Source organism: Anoplopoma fimbria, chromosome 17, assembly GCF_027596085.1.
Source record: "Anoplopoma fimbria isolate UVic2021 breed Golden Eagle Sablefish chromosome 17, Afim_UVic_2022, whole genome shotgun sequence".
Taxonomy (NCBI): Eukaryota; Metazoa; Chordata; class Actinopteri; order Perciformes; family Anoplopomatidae; genus Anoplopoma; species Anoplopoma fimbria.
The window spans coordinates 17,768,676-17,788,082 of NC_072465.1; the positions used below are offsets into that span (position 1 = coordinate 17,768,676).

General features: G+C 39.9%; 2 protein-coding genes across 2 annotated transcripts; both read right to left on the reverse strand.

Annotated features, from left to right (window-relative positions):
* Nucleotides 1–8,366: 8,366 nt before the first annotated feature.
* On the reverse strand, nucleotides 8,367–12,328 carry hyal1 (hyaluronidase 1). Its single transcript, XM_054617146.1, has 4 exons — nucleotides 12,239–12,328; nucleotides 10,351–11,261; nucleotides 10,155–10,244; nucleotides 8,367–9,535 (listed from the first exon to the last, which is right to left on the reverse strand). The coding sequence occupies exons 2-4, from the start codon at nucleotides 11,257–11,259 to the stop codon at nucleotides 9,209–9,211; spliced, it is 1,326 nt and encodes a 441-aa protein (XP_054473121.1). The 5' UTR covers nucleotides 11,260–11,261; nucleotides 12,239–12,328; the 3' UTR covers nucleotides 8,367–9,208.
* Nucleotides 12,329–13,443: 1,115 nt separating this feature from the next.
* On the reverse strand, nucleotides 13,444–18,199 carry hyal2a (hyaluronidase 2a). The gene is made up of 4 exons (XM_054616975.1): nucleotides 17,905–18,199; nucleotides 16,383–17,355; nucleotides 15,729–15,818; nucleotides 13,444–14,499 (listed from the first exon to the last, which is right to left on the reverse strand). Exons 2-4 carry the CDS (start codon nucleotides 17,310–17,312, stop codon nucleotides 14,110–14,112), a joined length of 1,410 nt encoding a protein of 469 aa, XP_054472950.1. The 5' UTR covers nucleotides 17,313–17,355; nucleotides 17,905–18,199; the 3' UTR covers nucleotides 13,444–14,109.
* Between the last annotated feature and the right edge of the window lie 1,208 nt (nucleotides 18,200–19,407).

Genomic DNA, 19,407 nt, shown 5'->3' on the forward strand with positions numbered 1-19,407 from the left:
TACAATAGCAGCTCATTTGACCACAAATGGGCACTGAAAACGGTTCACTGTGACATAATTGTAATTGTTCTTACCATTTGAATATCGTCCTTCTAAAAGCTTTCTCATGTCGGATTTATAAGATAAAAGTAATTCAAAGAAAATGTTTTATCCAACCAATCAACACGACTGTAACTATCATTTTTATTCCGAGAAGTAATGTAAAAAAAATGTGTGTATGTAAAAAGTAGTTGTAGTTCAGCTAATAATTAGGTGTAATTAGATTTTTTTTTTAAGGATAATCTGTGCTGTAAACTACCTGATCTGTCTCACATATTTAGCCAGAGAGCAATTTCAAAGGCTGGAGTCATTTTGTCCTCTCCATCCTCCAAATGAAGAATCTAAAAGGGTGAGAAACTGTTGCATGTCTCATGCCATCACCTGTTAATTGTCTATGAGTCATCTTGATGCACGCCAGATTTTATTCTGATTTATCACTTAGTGTTCATTGTTTTATGTGTGACTTTGTGTTGGTTTGGTTAAATCCACCACTCTGGTCTAGACTCAAATATCTCGACAGCTACTGGATGGATTGCCGTATAAATTTGTGAAGAGCGTTTCAGTCAAAGCCCTGCTGTGCCTTAACTAGAATGCAGCCTCACAGGGCTGCTAATGGGTCTGTTGACTCTTGTTATTATATGTTTTATGTGTCTTATTATGTTTTATGCTCAAGTCCCGCTGTGTTCTGTGCTTCACCTGACTGCAAGACAAATTCCCTCTTGAGGATAATAAAGTTGAAAGTAGGACACAGTGATGATCAAAACATGAATAAAAATGAATTATTTTGCAATGCAGAGTAAACCGTTTCCTTTCTTTACTCTATAACTGTTATTATCAACATAATAATAAAGCTGTAGTTAAGATGGAAGACAGCATCCCTGCAGCTGCCTTTTTTTTTTTTAATGCACCATGGTTTATGTAATGCAGATCTCCATTTGTCTATCGAAGCTGACATCAAGGACAACCTCTGATCTGCGTTGTTTAAGCAAGGAGCTGGCATTGTCAGTTTCATAACTCATGACCCGTGGTGACAGATACACATGTCAGCACTTGTGCAAACACATCTGCCTCTAATACCACAGCCCTCTTTTCTCCCCCCGTCTCTCTCACAACCCTCTCTGCAATTTAAGCTCAAAATATAATTAAAAAAAGCAGCTGACACGTGTCAAATTGACTTTTTGTGATTTTTGCATTACTATCTCATCCTGTGTCATGTTTCTGCACATCCCACATCCTCTCCCAACACGGTGTGACCCAGCTCCTATTCTCCAGCCACAGCTGATTAATTGAGGGCAGGGAGATGCAGATTCGGCGGGACAGATCGGATCCTTGAAACTTTGCGACGTGCCGTATAGTGCTGGTGTTGCTGAACTGTGGAGGCAAGATAGCCGGTGGGCATGACTTGGATGGGGACCTTTCAAATCCAATCGCATCGCGTTTAGTCCCCCATCCTGGCCCCGGCCACGCTATATCAGAGCAGATAACGTGCTCCTGTAAAGGTTACGACTCACAATGACATTTGTGTTGAGACCCAGCAATCCTTGAATCCCGTGGACTAATCTTGAATGCATACAAGTGCGTGCTTATATGTGTGTGTGTGTGTGTGTGTGTGTGTGTGTGTGTGTGTGTGTGTGTGTGTGTGTGTGTGTGTGTTTTTGTGTGTGTGTTTTTGTGTGTGAGTGTGTGTATACGCTGCATACTGTAGTTGTTTATAATAAAAGTTGGTAAATCAAATATGGGAGGAACAGACAGTCGATTAAGATAGTGAAATAGGAGTCAAGAATCCCATTAAATCGCATTCTGCCTTTATGTATTTTAGTATCAGAGACCAGAACACTTTCCAGAGGCAGGAAATGAATTTTGAACCACTTTGTTGACCTTATTCATACATAAAATAATATAAACAGGTGAAATCATCTTGGAAAATAACAGTTTATTTCTCTCTTCAAAACAGTTATTTTCCTGAAAATGTAGGATTCATTTAAAGAAATACACAGTGTATTAAGTTTCAAAAATGAAAACACTTTACCTGGGTGTCTAGAAATGTATGTTTGGGGTTTTTTCAGGTTCATCTGAGCTTATTTAAATTAAATTTATCACAGAAATATTATAAAAACATCAATTTTCTTGCATGCATGCTAAATTATGACTCTTGAATCTTTAGTCAGGACAAAGGATGATGCCGACAAGTTGACTTGATGTTACTTGTGAGAGATTGTTCAAAAAGAAAGTAGGCTACTGTTACATGGCCAATAGTGTGTGGACACCTGGACATTAAGCAAATAAGATTGCATGCAGATATAAGACTTATAATATTTAATATTATTACAACTATGTTTTACTAAATTAATTCATTCTTTGTCTATACAGCAACAGCAAAAGGAGGACTGTTCTTATGTACAAATCCGAGGTACTTAAACTTTACTTGAGTATTCTCTTTTAATGTTACTTTATACTTCTACTCAATAAATCTCAGAGGCAAATATTGTACTATATACTTCACTACATTTATCTGACAGCTTTAGGTATTTTTCAGTTTACAGTTTTTCATACTCTTCACATCCAGTAAAAAAACAACTATCTCCAAACAATTTGAAATCTGTTTTTAAAAATTTTAAGTTTTTGGAGATATGTGGTTCTTACAGGACAGCAACGCTACAAAAATGTAACAGCAAATGATGTATTGCTGTATATTTAACTTCCCAACAGTACACAGGAGTTAAAACATTGACAACAGTAAAATGCAACATGCACTTGAATGCAGTAGTAATATTAGTTAAAAAAACACGATATATAATAATAAAACACTGACAGGGACCATTTGCAGAATGGGTTCTTTTCTTTTAAAATTTTAAGTAAAATAAGCCTATAATACTTACATACTTTTACTTCAGTAAGGTTTTGAATGCAGGACTTGTAATTGTAGTGAATATTTTTAAAGTGTGGTAACTAGGGGGTATTATAGATGGGGAGGATTAAAGTTTAGTGTTGCTAAACTCAACAACCTGTTTGTGGCGACAAGACTTCTACTCTTCAATCCAACATGGAGAGTGGGATCTATGATGATTTGTGAATAAAACCCCACTTTCCCATTTCTAAAACACCCAGCTCATCGCTCTTGACATTCAAACTTCTTCTTCTTCAAAAAAAATTACAAGTCATTATTAGTATTCTGTATTAAATTGAATCTGGTATCCAATCAGCAATTTCCCTGCTGAGGTGACCAGAGTGACACAGCAGTCTCCACTCTTGTAACAAAAGCATTTTTCTACTGAGATCCACTTCATTACCCAGACTGATATGGAGCAAAATGTTTATTCAAATGAGCCTCGTTCAAATCCTTTAAAATGAATGAGGAAAACGCTGAAATGGATTATATGCTTGCAGAAAAAAAAATCATATTTGAATTAATTACAAACTGAAAGGGCGTCTTGGTTGAAAAAAGAAAAGAAAATGCTTATTCTCTTCCAGTTTCTCGTTATTTTCTTATTAGCTTGCATTTATTTATGCTCATCATCCATCACCGCCCAATGCCATCAATATGTGTCCATGAAACTGGAGAATAATTGCATTTTATCAGGATCAACATGACAACTGCAAGCATTGTGAGCCACTGATTGGCTGTTGTTTCAAGGAGAAGGCCCAACGTGAGCATTTGATTGGCCCCTGCCGGAGGAAAGACCTTCTATTAGCGATTGATTGGGCGTTGTAATTTTCCACCTGAATGGCTCCTGAGGGCACACACGCAGTTATTGTGTGACTTTGGCAGGAGCCACCTTTGTATCACCAGTGTGTGTGTGTGTGTGTGTGTGTGTGTGTGTGTGTGTGTGTGTGTGTGTGTGTGTGTGTGTGTGTGTGTGTGTGTGTGTGTGTGTGTGTGTGTGTGTGAATGTGAGTTGCTCTGAAATAGTGGGCCTATTCTCCGAGCTCTGATGGGGTCTTAAAGGAAGAGCGGGGGGGTGCTGCCCGTCTCAGGATAAGTCACATGGGACAGTCTGTCAGGTCACCTCTCATCAGGAGGCATACAGCAGAGAAAGCAAATCCTCAACAACACACACACTAAAACACACTGTGATCTATTTGTTTGTTCTTTTGCACATTCCTACGATCTCATTTATCTATTGATAACCATCAGCTTGTCTGCATCCGACCACGTAGCGACGTACTGCTACAGGATGTGGTCTGACTGCTGCTGGTAGTAGGGATCCAGCCGGTCCACAAAACCCCTCACTAAGTGCAGACATGTCAGAGCTCCGTCTCTTAAGTAATAGGACGCTGTGACCTCTCTCACACTTGGCCTCCTCTGCCTTTTCATTTCACGTCTCCGATTCCCTGCTCTGATTTCATTTACGTACATGGAGATGTGATAAAAAGTGATTCAAGGACCCTTCTCCATCGGTTCTCACAGCCTTCTCACTCACAATCAGTTGCTGTAAGTGTGAATTAGTGGCATTTTATACCAGCTCTTACAAAAAGTGTTGCTTGCCATCTGACAGGTGCATATAATTGATCATGTGGAGCTGATCTTCCTTCATTTTTTGAAATCCAAACCGTCAAATATTATTAGGGCTTCTAGAGTATTTCAACATTTTGTGACAAATTTAAAAAATGGTTTTAATGTGTACAAAAACCTGTAGAGTCTTTAAAGTGTCACTTCTCCCAACCATGAAATAGTTCGGCACATAATCACTTGGTAACAGTTAATGATTAACCAATGTTGACTGTAGGGGTGACCCCAAAACAGTTGAATATTTGATCAAGGAGCCTGATTAGATCTTACAGTGGACTTGTCAAGGTGATGGAAAATGTGGTAAACAGACAAAGTACCATGCATAAATAACAACGTGGTTATTTCAAAATCAAAGAATAGGCCTACAGTTAGTAATCTGAGCACTCAAATTATAACGTACCACAATCAGAGCGCTCAATGTATTTTTGAATTTATGAACGCTTCTTTAAAATCAACTCGGGAGGTGCTTAGAAACAGCTGTTTGTGGCTTGCTTCTCTCTCTCCTGTTGACTGTCTCTTAGCTTCCCTGTCGTTTCCCTTTTGTCTGTACACATTGAGGAAAATGGAATTAGGACCGAAAGTTGGATTTACAACCATGAAAACGAAGCAGGACAAGATACCATGCCCCTATGTCTATGTATATAGTCAACAGGCTGACTATGGACAGTGCCACAACTACACACAAAAACAAACAGGTCTGTCCATTATTCTGAAACAATAGCCAAATGACGGTAACATGAATCTCATTTGTTTGACTATTTTTCTATGGATATATAAAGCTCGACAAGGGGAATCAATGAGCAGGAAAAAAACCAGACATGATTTGATGATCAGTTGATTGTAGGCAACAGTTGACCAAACACACTCGACTATCTAAGGTGCAGAAGTCAGGGACACCCCTAGTTGACTGATATGAAACAGGAAACTAACAGCAATCTGGACTTTGTGGCTCAATAACAACATCACACTATCATTTTTGTTGTACCTTTAGACAGAGCCAGGCTAAGAGTTTTCCCGTTTCCAGACTTTGTGCTAAGCTAAGCTAACCATCTACTGTTGTAGCTGCATATTTAGCGCACAGATATGAGAGTGAAATCGATATTCATACCTGATTCTCAGCAAGAAAGCAAATAAATGTATGTCGAACTATTCCTTTAAGTTACACATTTAATAGCCTGATCCATGCACACATCACCACGGCTTTACTGACATGTACGCACATAAATCATGCAAACAAGTGCGCATCAGATCTTTAAAAAACCTGATCAGAGAGTCGAATCCTCTGAAGGACAAAGACACAGAGCGTGACAAAACAGTTATTAAACCAAGAGCAAGCGAGACGATCTCTAGACCGAGCGGCAGGGAAAAGGGGAGACGTGACCATGGAGGGGTGACAGAGCGAGACGCCAAAATGAAGAAATGCAGAGATGGGAGGATAGAAAAAATAGAGGGCCTGCCACACCTGATAGAGGGTGGATGGAAAAAAAAGAGGACCATCCAAACCGGATAAACAGATCAGACTGGCTTCTGTTTGTGTAGTATCTGATGACATTGAAAGGTAATTTTATAGTTTGTGATATCATTTTAAAAAGGCTGCTCAAATTGTGTCAAATTACTGTGTAATATCAAATATTACAGCAGTTGAGGTTTCAACCTGTTGTAAAATGTCAAATAACTGTTTTATTTTTGAATGTTTATGGTCTAAATGTGCAAACACAGGTGGAAAAGTTAAACTATAACATTTTAAATAGGATTTTAATTTTGCAAACAAAACAAAAACTTAAATAAAGCAAAGCCAATTAAAACAAATCATTATTATAATTCCTTCTCTGTATTTGGGAGTTGGACTTTAAGCCGCCTGGGTGAAGACAATAATAAAAACGAACAGACTGACAAACAGCATTTAATGTCAATCAGTATGGGAGCCTTGTTGTGTTTCTTCCTGCCATTATCACGTAACAGCAGGTAAATATGGTGTTTTAGCTTAAACATTAAATTCTGTTCTCGGTCTTTGGAAGCCAATTGAGCAGTTTGTCTGGTTCTAGAAACTAAACAATCAACACCAAATTATATTTAAAAAAGCTCCTTGGCTGTATATGTTGCTCCACAGCTTTAGAAAAAAAGTGTCTATCTCCTGCTCATTTCCTCACAATCCAGCAAGTGATGATAAAGCCGGAAGCAGGAAACAGCGGGGCCTCTAGGGAGTCTGTCCTTCCAGCCCGCCGGCCCTCAGGGGACAGAGGAGGGAAATGACTATCAACAACACCAGTTTGGAGCAGTGGAGGCTATCAGATAAGACAACATTGTTCACACCACTCATAAATCAATCAAGGTCACCTTGTGCTCTCTCTGCCTCTGAGTTACTGTTTAATTCATCATTAACACTTCAGCTGCAGACTTGGGGTGAAAAGTTATCAGAATCTGACATACTAAGTTAAATATGTCTTTTTATTCTACAGTGATTTGACTCTTCTTGTGATTACAATAAACAGCCAAGGCTCTGACCTTGATGTCGCCTGCATCTCTTCTAGTGAGCTGTCCAACAACGCCACCTGCTGGTCAGACACCGTTACACAAATTATATTTGAATTTAAAGCAAAAGCATGTGGAATCACATCCAAGTGGTGTTTAATAAACTAACTAACAAAACAATATGTTATTTCAAATAACATTAGAGTGTTTGGTTCCAATAAAATATATTATTGGATAACTTAGGTGTATCTGTAAAGTAGGTAGCTTTGAAAGTCCAGTATTTCACACTGAAGTGTAGTCTAGCAGAAGTAACAAGTAACACAAAGTGGCAACAACATAGGATTCACCTAGCAACGCGTGACGCGTGGTCAGAAATCTATTAGTGCTCCTCCTCCGGGCAGCAACACCTGTCACCTGAGTGAAAGTTCCTACTTATATTGTAAAGATGACCCAGAGCACCTACCTGACCGATTTGGTGTCCTTCATACTCTGCTCCAGAGATGGCTCCTATGGTGGTAAATACCCAGATAACTACAACTACCACAAATCATACTTTAGTGCAGTATCTGAGGTAATGTAATAAGTTACAAGTTACTTTTTCACCACTGGTTGTCTTGGCCTCGTTCTGATTATTATTTTTATTTTATTTTCTATATTACAGTTTGTTTACAATTGCCAAGACACAAAGACGGGTACCAGTGACACACTTATTGAAACCTCTAACACATGTAACATAAGCTTTAAATTAGAAACTTTTTTTTTTTTTTTTTTTTTTTTACAAATAACAAATCCCCTTATGTACATTAGAAACATCATTTAAAACTAAAAGCCTGTGTGTGTTGTTTGATAACTCTGCTGTTGAAATGCCACACACTCACTGACACACTGACCTGCACCTGTGAAAACATCGGTAACTAATATGATCACTTCAACACTATAAATAACATTCAGGTTTGCTCTTTGGTGTGTAATAATGGGAAATGTATGTGTACTTGTAATCTATATTTATAGCATGCTAAAAATAAAAAATTCAGAGACTCTAGATAATAGTGTTTTATATTCACAGTATTACATCAGTGTGCAGTTTGCATGTGGAAAGCGCTTTTTATTTGGAGTTTTTGTGTAAAGTAATGATGCAAAATTAAAAATATGGGATAGGTTTATACATTTTTTAATAATGTGTTTACTTTGCAAGAGATGATTATGTTATGTATATGGTTTTGGTTTTTGTGTGTAGAGAGAGAAGAGTGCCCTAGATTCAGAAATTTTGGTTTAGCAACTGCAAAACATTATAAGTGGTGTTTACTTGAAAACAAAAAACTGACATTAAAGACATCCTCCAGGCACATTTTAAGTCTCTTTATTTGAAAATATATGATTTTCCACAAACATTTTTAATTTACCATTTAAAAATCATTGAAGAAAAATCTCAAATCTATGAATTGCACATTTTCGCTGCTGGACACAAGATGTCTTCTACTTCATTGTGAAGTCCCTTCCCTTAGTATACCAAAAGAAATGTTTGGTACGTCCCAATAGATAGTACGTCAAATGCAGAAGGCAACAAATACCAGGATGTTCTACTACAAGCATGCTTTTCTGGCTATTCTGACCCACAATCCTTTGCTTGGCAGATATATGTAACATGTACAAGTCTCCACGTTATGAGGAAGTAGTATGTCCTAATTGAGTGCATACTGTATGCAACAGGATGCACTTTGTAAGGGCTAAAATGAAAAAGTATATCATTTGGAAGGCAGCTTCAGTGTTTGTGTAATGGAGGTTTCAAGTTTCCACATCACACTTGTATAAATTGACCCGAAGTCCTGTTCCACGTACAAACATTAAAAGCAGATTTAAGTTCAGCATAAACAAACTTCTTCATCATTCTGCACACTGATGCGTCATGGTGAGGTAAAAATCTGCAAAACACATTTTTAGTGGAGGGGGACTTTGAGAGTTTAAGGCTGATTTCTGAAACTTTTATGGTAAATAGATTTTACACATTTTATGCAATTAAACATCATGCTTCATTTATTGTAAATCATTGCTTGGATGTAAAAATGTGTCTGTTTACATCATTAACTGAGAATTAACTTATTCAAAATGATCACCCATTTAAATCAAGACAAATTAAAGAAGGTATTAGTTAAGAAAACAGAAACATTCTCCCTGAAGAAAAATCTTTTATCCATGAATTGGTTTAGAGCAGCTCTCACCGCCCCACCCTGGGTAACAATTGCAATCAAACTCAGACTTCAAGAATGTTACCTCATTTGTTCTCATCTGACCTAAAACTGTGTAGTTCTTTCGGCTGTTTGGTTTCTTCTCAGACACCACCTTCCACACGGCAGGGTCCAGGTGGAGGTAGATCCCTGAGGTCGGGTTCTTCCTCTGGCATCTTCCCTGAGAGGAGCAAATGGTCTGGCTGCAAAGAATGGCCGCCGCCGTCACGTTCACCAGGTAAGGACCGAGAGACTCGTCGATGTAGGTTTTGATAGAGTTACAAGTGGCCTAAAAGAAGGAAAGAAGCAAAGCTCACGGATAAAGCATTAACATTTAGGCCTCTGTATTAAAGACAAAAAGTCAACACTTTAACGCATAGATGATGGCTTCAATGTTACTTATTTCAGTTCTGAAAAGGGCTGATTATGGGACAGTCCTCCTGAAAAAATAAAAATAAACTAATTTCCCAGCAGGTGACTTACATCAAGGCATGTTTTTAGGAAAGTATTTAGCTTTTTTTTTTTTTTTTTTTTTAAAGGAAACTATATATTTTTCTTTCATGTTTAAACCATTGAATGCTATATACTGACAATAAAAGAGATACAAAATAGTGCCAGAAGAACAATTCTAACACATGAATTAAAGAAGAAGAAAGTAATAACACAATTTAAGAAGTTTTAAAGAAACCGATAAAAAGAAAAACTCTGAGGAAGGAGGTAAATCTCCAAAACATATTGGTACAATAGCGTTTATTAAAGGGATCAAGTTGTTCAAATGGTCTAACTGTAAGAACGGCCACACCATCACAATTAAAACATGTTGCACTGCTCCAGTAAAACGTGATAATCGGATCACCTTGACAGCCATCCAATCGATCACGGTAACTGGTCAATTACTGTTGGCCTACCTGAGATTTGACGAAGGCATGGTCGCCCCAAAGCACCACCCCGGCAGACCCTAGAGCAGCACTCTCTCCGATGGTGTAGACCAGGTGCTCCTGCAGGAGAACAAAACAAGAGGGTTAAAAGGAAACGTTCAGACCAAATCATGACAATCCAAAAAAAAGAAAAAAATAGCGTGGAGTCAAAACATTTGCCACTTGCCTGAGAGAGGAAATCTAAGGTGTAGGTGTAAACGATGCGAGCGTACGGGAACACAGGCCTCGTTGATGGAGTCAGCAGAGCTCCTGCTCTCATGGCCTCCAGGGTGCGGTGGTGTGTGTAGAGGAGCACTTCTCTTCCGAGGTGTCGCATCTCCAGGCTGAGATAGATGTCGGGATAAAAAGCAGAAGAGACGTTCCACAACCACAGCAGCTCGTTGTTCCTCTTTAACTCGATAGGAGGACACTCCCCAGTGTAGTTGATGCTTTTGTCGCTGTAGTAGTTGTAGCAGTTGGGAAAACCATAATAACCCCACAGCCCGTTTGGTCTCTCCTGCTGCCCGAGTTTCAGTGTGTCCTCCATGAACTTCCTCGCGGCTTCCTCAAACTCCACCTGAGCTGCAGCCTCTACCTTTTCAGGGCTCCAGTCCGGATGCCTGGCCCTCACCAGTGCTTCTGATCCCTCCCAGTATATCTTCTTACTGTCCCAGTTTCTTTTCCATATTGGTCTCCAGCTCTCCCAGTCCACCACAGCCAGACCCTGAAAATCCCTGTCAGGGATCAAGGTGTGGATATTTTCAGAGGCCACTCTGAGGTGTTCTTCGAGGCTTGCGTTCTGCGGCACCCCGCCATTGATAGCCACATCTTGACTGGTGTACCTGGGATACAGACCGAGCTTATCAGCGTAAAAGATGGTTATGTTTTGGCCCATAAAGGTCTGGTTCACGTTCCGGACGATGCTGAACGTGCCCAAGTCCAGGTCCACGCCATACTGAGAGAGACAGCTGGCAGTAGGAGCGTTCCACATGGTGATGAAAGGCAGTTGGGAAAAAGGGGATGTTGCAAATTGCAGCCCTGAAACAAGGCTGATCAGGTTTAAGAAAAGCGGCACCTTATGATGAAAGGACGTCATCCCTGCAGAAAAGGAAAAGAACGCACTGCTGATATCCAGTAGTACAGATCTGCCCAGTAGCTTTTTTTTTTGACCAGTAACTTTGTTGTCCTGTTCATATTGTCCTGTTTACTTTTTGTTGAAATCTTAAATGTAAATTTAAATGTAAATTGTAAATGTCCCCACTGCGGGACTAATAAAGGATTATCTTATCTTAAATCATTTTACCATTATTTTGGATTTCAATGAAACTATTTGGGCTAACTAATTGTTTGTGTTACAATAACATAGGTGATTTTTATCCATTTGATCTGAACAAAGCTAGCTAGCTTTCTAGCAAGCAATAAACATCCATTGATGAGTATGGCAACAATTTTAGCTGTAGGCGAAGGTGGCTATGCAGAAATACACAGTATTTAAATGTGTGCTTGAACTGCCACCATGAACATCCACATGTTCTCACATATTATACGAAAGATAACTATTGACTGTGTCATAAAATATGAATAAAGCTTTAGTCTTGTTTTACTGTTTTGTTTTTTTTGTCTTTACAGTCTTTTTGCTGTGAATTGAGAAAGAAGAGAAAAAGAAAAGGTTGGCGCTCCTGTATCCCAGGAGCCGATAACAGCAGAGGTCCTTCATGTCATGGACCTCGACTCGGCTATTATATAACCAGTCTACCAATATCACTGTTAGAATCTCTCAAATGTGTTGAGAAATTTTGACAGGATATTGCAAAACTGTTAACTTCCAACTGACTTCTTTTTTTAAGTTGTAAGGCAACTGATGTTTGTAAGATACAAAAACTCAAAGCAAATTCATTATTGTGTTTTTCAGAATCTGTATAAGTCACCAAGAAAATCAGTTTCTCAACTAACACAAATCCAGCATGGTTTCCCAGATGACTCACAACTGTGGTGAAGATACATGGAACTAAAGCAATAAACTATAATGTAGTGTGACATAATGATTTTGTACAAAATGACAAACAGTAACTTACCTCTTCAACAGCTGGATGAGGATATGCAAGGCGACTTTGTGGTTGTAACGTGAAGAGAAGTCTGCCAGCAGTCTCATGATCTGAAGGACACATACATGAAAATGGGGAAGGAACAAAAGTCTGCACTGTCAACCAACCAATCAGAAGAGAGCAAATACTTCAAACAACCAATCAGAAGCATGCACAAAATCCCTGGCAGCCAATTATAGGAAATATGTAGATCATTTTAAGGAGCACATTCAAAGTCACAGGAAAGTTAAAAGTCTGAAAACAAAGTTATCAGTTTGTTTAAAAAGATAAAAAAACAGTTTACTAAAGGGACTTGACCTCTAAAGGCAATATAGTTATACTCTAAATAGCTTTCAAGCAAGCCATAATGAACTCTCTTCCTCCTGCAAATTTAAATGTATGCTTTGCTCAACTCTTAAAAGTCATAAAAATAACTCTTGGCTTAACGGTACCCTACAATTACATGGGGAGGGGGTATGAGGCAGCAGCCTGCAAAAAGTGTCCCTCCCTGAGGACCAGCTGGCCTCGCCTCCCCTAAGTGGACAATGCTGACTTGTTTCCCCCCCATGATGCTTGTCCTTTAATGACCGCAAAAAGCAGAACAATACCTCTGTTATCTGAAAACCAAATTCAGTTCAAGGAGGGATTTTTAAATGTTATTAATCGTCAATAAAGCACTACAAGTCTATGATTTACTTGTACGCTGTGAAGCCTCCAGAGCCCTCAGGTCATCTGGGACAAGCAGTGTTCCCAGAATCAAAACCAAGTGAGCTGAAGCAGCTTTAACTTTCTATGCTCGACATCTATAGAACAAGCTTCCTGATCAGCTGAGGTCTGATGAAACTATCAGCTCATTTAAATCAGGGCTTAAAACATTATTTATTGTTGCTTGTCAATAAATTGGACACATATTCTTAATCTACAACTGAGCTTATTCTAGACTACTTATTTGCATGTCCTAATTTTCCTTTTGTTTTCATTGTCTTATGAATGCAATTTTCATGGTTACTTAAAGTCTTATGTTTTATATACTTATATGCATCTGTAAAGCACTTCAAGTTATATTGTGTATGAACAGTCCTCTGTTATTAAAATAGCCTTGGCTTCAAAGTTTACTCTCCCTTCTCCACTGTGTTATGTAAATCTTCAAATAAATTACACATGTACTTTAACAAAGAAGTTTATTTACTTGGACAAAAGTCAAAGTTGAGAAAACAGCATTAAGAGAGAAACGGTCAAGTAAGTGAAATTTTGGGAACATACAAAGTGTAAGTATTTGCTTTTTTACATATTGATGTAAAATACTTCTGAAATAGAGAAAAGGCTGTTTTAAGAGAAAACTAGTAGTCATGTTTTGGACAAAAAAATAAGAAAATATTATATAAAACACCTAAAAATACATTCAAATAAATAATAATACTGTAACTGCCTCCAAAAAAACATCAGATGTCATGTTGAAAAAAGATCAGGCACTTCAAATATATTGTGCTATAAACAGACTTAAGTGCATCAATTCCACTTTCACCACCCACCTACAGACTCACATCCACTTGTTCCTAACATTCCCCCCCAGAAAAACATGGAATTTGACACCTTGGGAAACAGTGACCGAGAGGACACTGAGAGCAAAATGTAAACAAGGTCATTTCCAGCGAGCCCTCCATTGTTTAAAATAAAGATTAAAAGTATTACTTTGCAATTTCCACAGTGTTTCTTTTACAATTTCACTTTGTGTCATCCATATTTTACAGTAATTGAAAGAAAAAAAGGACACTCCTCACTCCTTAAAATTCCCACCTGTTCATCTCGTATGCTCCAGTATTATAAAACGCAGTCATATCTACAGTATTCATGGTGTATTATCAGAGGATCAGAGAGATTATCAGTAAGATCACACATTGCAGTGCTGACGTAGTGATTTGAGATGCCTTCCCTCTTTGGTGTAGAGGGTCTGTCTGATCGCAGCCCTCTCCCTGATAGCCGCTGTAACACTGGCACTGAAACTGGGTTTGAAAACTTCTCGTCTCTTCTTCGCCAAGCTCACCGACGACCGCTGGCTTACCGCGCTGCATGACGATGGTGTGGCTGAGGGGGTTCAGATGCAGGTAGACATCGCTGTCTGAATTACGGCGCAGACAGCGGCCGTGAGAACCACACAACGTCTGGCTGCATAGCTCTGCTGCCGTGGAGACGTTGAGGAGGTATTGACTCAGCGCACCCCGTAGATACGAGTCCAGGTCAGAGCAGCTGTTCTGGAGAGGCCAAAAAGAAGAAAAAAAACAGTCATCACTCACTTAGGTAAACATTCACACCAGTATGCCGGCCTGAAACACAAAACCTGCCTTTGTTTTTAACTATATTGCTCATTGGTGTGACTTTCGATGTAACATTCGGTGGTGGGAGAAGTATTCACGCCCTTTACAAACTCTCTGCCTATCTCTTGTGAGTTGACTAACCCTGAGACAGGAAACTCAAAGAGTTTTTGTTTCCAGAATAGCAGAGTTTGTTCTCTCTGACTTGAGCTTGTGGGTGGTGAAAGAAGAAAGCCATCATCAAAGGGGCGCCGGCACCATGATTCACCATGGCAACAGGTAAACAGAGCCTCCATTTTAATCCAGTGGATGTAGAGATAATAATGCATGTGTATGTGGAGTGTACACATTTATCTCACCTGAGTCAGAGCAGAATAAAGTGTCAATAAGGTAACACAAAGTTTAATTCAGTATTGTCCGTTATATCAACATTTACCAGACTTACATTTCCTTAAAAGGATGATAAAGTGGTGGAATCTCCCTGTGTATTAGGCTGTAGCCTACTTCACACTTTAAATATATTTGTACTGTATATATCAGACAGGGACAAAACACAGCAACTGAAGATTACATTTAGTTGGAGACCCAAAAAATATATAGATCAAAAACAAAAGACACATTATTGTAAGCTCACAATCTGATCTAGTAATGCTGTGTTTGGTGATTACAAGGTTAAAATACAGTGGATTTTAAATGTTAGACATCTATTTTGATCTCTGCTCAACAGCATTCAGTTGCTTTATTTCAGCTACTTCAAGAAAAGTAGTACATTTAAACACAGTCACTGAAATGCTGCTGGACCATGTTCATTCCGGCAACTGAAAAGTATTTGTCTCATTTTCTTCTGTTTGAGTGAATGCGAGATATGCCGCAACAACTGGTTCTTCATTACTGGGATCAAACACTGGCTGCTTTTACAATCACTTGGCAGCCTAAATGTGAAAAAACAAACACATCTCCTGTGAATCTGAAAATGTCCATGTGACTCAAGCCACCTCCCTTGAACTGGAGCCCACGGGGAATAATTGTTAGCTATCAGATGACTGCATACTTCACTGACAGGAGCAGCCGGGTCAAAACCTCCCAGCTGATAATGTTTATGATCAAATATGTAAGTAGAGTCTGAGAGGATAATGTGTTTGTTTTATAATTAGCGTGTGGATGCTTACTTTGCTGCTTGCATAAGCTGCGTCTCCCCACATGATGATTCCAGCTGCTCCCAAAGCCACGCTTTCCCCGATGGTGGAGACGAGGTCGGTCTGTAAAAAGACAATACACCACTTTAAAAACATATCAAATTTAACCTCATACATTTTTAAGGCTGCACAGGAAAAATACACTGTTCAGTATCACTATAACAGGGTCAAGATGTTAGTGGGGCATAAGCTACTGTGTGTGAAGCTCAACACCAGCTCTTATCTGTTCATTCTTCCATAAGGAAACGGTCTATAGGGTGTTAGTGAGATTTTCAACTTGACCAACACCCTTCCTGCACACTCAACATAAACGGGAGGTATTGGGGTGACTGTTTGTCAGCTCCCAGAACAGGAAAGGGCTGTGGCTGCCGATAAGGAAAAAGTTATAGCTCCATGCAGCATGCACTGAGCAGAGAGAGCGAGCGAGAGAATGCTGAATGTTACAGCTACATTGTCACTGAGAGTTAATCTTGGAACAAAAAGTCCATAGCCTCGGCTTTCTAAATGTTATCATATACCATTAGCATACACTTCCCCGCAACATATTAGTCATTTAAAACTTCCCCAGAATGGTACAGAAAAAAAAAAAAAAGTTAAAGAAACCAAATTCAACTACGGAAGTGTCACCTCTGTCAGCTGTTCCAAGGAGTTGGCGTAGGTGGGCTGGGTGTACACAAAGACAGGACGTGCCAACCCATCGCCTGATGATGCCAGACGCATTCCCTCCTTCACTCGGTTCCGGACAAACTGACGCCCAGAATCCGAGGAACGCAGCACTGTGGCCATGTAGATGGAGGGGAAGAGGGCCGTGCTCTCCGTCCACAACCATTTGAGCTGCTCGTTGCGGGCCACCTCCACGTCAGGACAACGGCCAGTGTAGTTCTCCAGAGTGCGCCTGTAGTCGTGATTGTAGCAATCGGGGAAGAGGTAGAAACCCCACAGCTGGTTGGGCCTCAGGTTCTTGGCGTACCTCAGGGTCTCCAGCATGAACTTCCTGGCAGACATCTCAAACTCCTGCTGGGCCACTTTTCCCACCTGCTCCGGAGGCCAAGTGGGGTTCTTCTGACGCACCAACTCACGAGAATGTCTGCGGTACACATCTTTGGTTTCCCAGTTACGTATCCAGAGTGGGCGCCACTCCTCCCAGTCAATAACGGCCAGACCCTTAGCCCCCACTTCCCTTATGTATTTCTGCACCCCCTCCGGCATCTTCTCCAGGTGCTTGGTGAGACTGGCCACCTGCGGCAGCCCCCCGTTCATCGCCGTTTCATCGTGTTTAAAGTGGGGGTACAAGCCCAAGCGGTCCCTGTAGAAGATTGTGAGGTTCTGCCGAACAAAGCCTTCATTGGGAGAGGCCACAATCTGGAAAAGGTCCAGCTGAAAGTGAACACCATGCCGCGGGGCACAGTCCTCAGTCGGGGCATTCCAAGCGAGGAGCAGAGGCTTTTGTGAATACAGTGGCCATCTCGTGGGTTTCAGCCCCGAAGCACAGAGGCGGTCCCATAGAAGCACGATCAGCAACAGTACTTTACAGTCAGGCAGAGTCCAGTACAACATGTCTTCAGATGTGAATTGACAGATGGGACTGTCGCTCTCTGATCTACAAGTTTCAGAGAAGATGGAAATTTAGTTTCTTATTGTATACTTTCAAATAAGTGGCAGTCAGTACATTCCTTCACTAAGTTAGCTACTCAAAAGGCTCATTTTAATATGTATTATTATAATTAATGCTTTCAATTTCAGTGCAATGCTTTAAAGAAAAAGCAATGCTTCAATCACAAACTTTGATGTTGCATTGTTTTTTGGTTTTTTAATCAATAGAAAGCGTCTTAGTTATTTGTCAAGAAAAACTGAGCCTTACATTTATATCAGCTGACAGAAAGTGACGTTTTACTGTTGTGCACTATTATATTAAATGCTTCAAACAAAGCTTTAAAAAATAATGAGAAAACAATAATCTAGCTGGTTTTCGTCTATATTTTTTTTAAAAAAGCAATCATTAGAATAGTTATATGTGCAGTTTCCTAATAATCTCCCAACCCCTTTCTGTCATAGTAACTATATAGTACAGTTTTGGTATGTTTTAACAATGAATGACGCCAAATCAACAGCAAAGTGAATCAGTATCTCTGCAGCTGGAGTAACTTACCTTTGCCAGCAAACTGAGGAAGCATTCCCCAAAAAAACAGAAGCCTGCTCCTTCAAGCCGCGTTTCTCTGTGTGCGTGTGTGTGTGTGTGTGTGTGTGTGTGTGTGTGTGTGTTGCCTCAAAAGAAATGAGAAAAATTCAAAATGAACATTGCTTTTAAGTTAGAAAAAAAAAATGACGACGAGCTGACTTGACAAAGGCATGCGTGGTGGGGACGGACTCTTCTGCAACTTCTGCTGTCCGTCGGCGGAGTGAAGAGAAGTCGCCCCCCTGCGATGTTGTCAGTCCCAACTCCGCAGCCGAGCGAGCCAAACCACTTTCAGGATGTTCCATTCATGTCGAGAAAAAGGGGGGCGGGGGGAGTGGCGATACAAACCGGACATCCCCAACAAGTCTCTGAGCGTTTCTTGTGTTACAGCGAAGTGCTTCTTTAACCTGCAAATGTACACATAACCCTGAGGGATAAGTTATGTGAAGTCCACGTTTTGATGTCATTTTGCTGTTTTGATTTTCTCGCTGCGACTCGAATAGATCTGTCCAAGAAGTGTGCCACGAGCGCCGTGAAACAGATATACTGTAAAGAGAAATGTCAAGACTCAGAAGGTCACAGCGGGCCAGAAGCCACATCCCTAAAAATAAGAGCATGCCCACAAATGACCACCGTGTGCCTGTGACCTTTCGGCTATCAGATATAGCTTATGAATAATATGACTATTTAGAAATGTTGTGAAAACTTTATTCTAGTTTTAAAAACATGAGGAGTATATTTTTGCTTGAAAGTGAGAAAAGCTTTCGTATGAGAAAAAACAGTGTTTTGCAATGTGCTCATGTAGGATCCCAATGCTTATAATAAGCAGATGATTTAAAAAAAAAAAAAAGGGTGTTAAATTTAAGCGATTATAAGCAGTGAGTTCCCTCAAGTCTGCTGAACTTCTATTCTGTGAGGCTATTTCTCTACTACTCTTCGTTTATACAGCTGTATTTACTTTGTGATTAACTTTTGTTCATTTTTGCAGTAGACTAGCAACACCCTGGCTCAGGCTGGAGGAAGTATTCAGATATTCTACTTAAAGTAGGAATAGTAAGATTAAAGTAGCAACACCACACACATACTCCATCACAAGTATAAGTCTCACATTGAAATAGCAAAAGTACAGAAGTGTCAAAAGTTAAAGGCTATAATTATTATGAAGCAGCACTTATTGATGCGTTCACATGTAAAAAGCTTTTGCTACTTGACACGTTTCCTTAACGTTTTCGTTTTGCTACTTGAGTGAAGTGAGTTTAATGTTTTTTTCCACTAATTCCCAGAGCACACTTCAGACAGTGGGCACACGGCATGTGGTATGCAGATGTCCCTGCGGCCGGAGGCATGCGTTGACAGCCACTGGCAATGTCTCAGTAAAGTAACCAAGTACCACATGCCATCCTGTTGCCAAGTACAGCAGATGGGATGGTGCAGAGCCGGGTTTAGACATGAGGCATGATGACCATTAGAGAAGAG

Bases quoted from the DNA above. Each gene is read 5' to 3' on its own strand.
- hyal1 (XM_054617146.1), bottom strand. From the start codon at position 11,259: ATGACGTCCTTTCATCATAAGGTGCCGCTTTTCTTAAACCTGATCAGC. The intron at 10,245-10,350 runs GCAAGTGGCAAA...GTTCTCCTGCAG, and splicing joins CCTTAGATTTCCTCTCTCAG to GAGCACCTGGTCTACACCAT. The intron at 9,536-10,154 runs GTAGGCCAACAG...TCCTTCTTTTAG, and splicing joins ATGCCTTCGTCAAATCTCAG to GCCACTTGTAACTCTATCAA.
- hyal2a (XM_054616975.1), bottom strand. From the start codon at position 17,312: ATGTTGTACTGGACTCTGCCTGACTGTAAAGTACTGTTGCTGATCGTG. The intron at 15,819-16,382 runs GTGACACTTCCG...GTCTTTTTACAG, and splicing joins CCTTGGAACAGCTGACAGAG to ACCGACCTCGTCTCCACCAT. The intron at 14,500-15,728 runs GTAAGCATCCAC...TGGCCTCTCCAG, and splicing joins CAGCTTATGCAAGCAGCAAA to AACAGCTGCTCTGACCTGGA.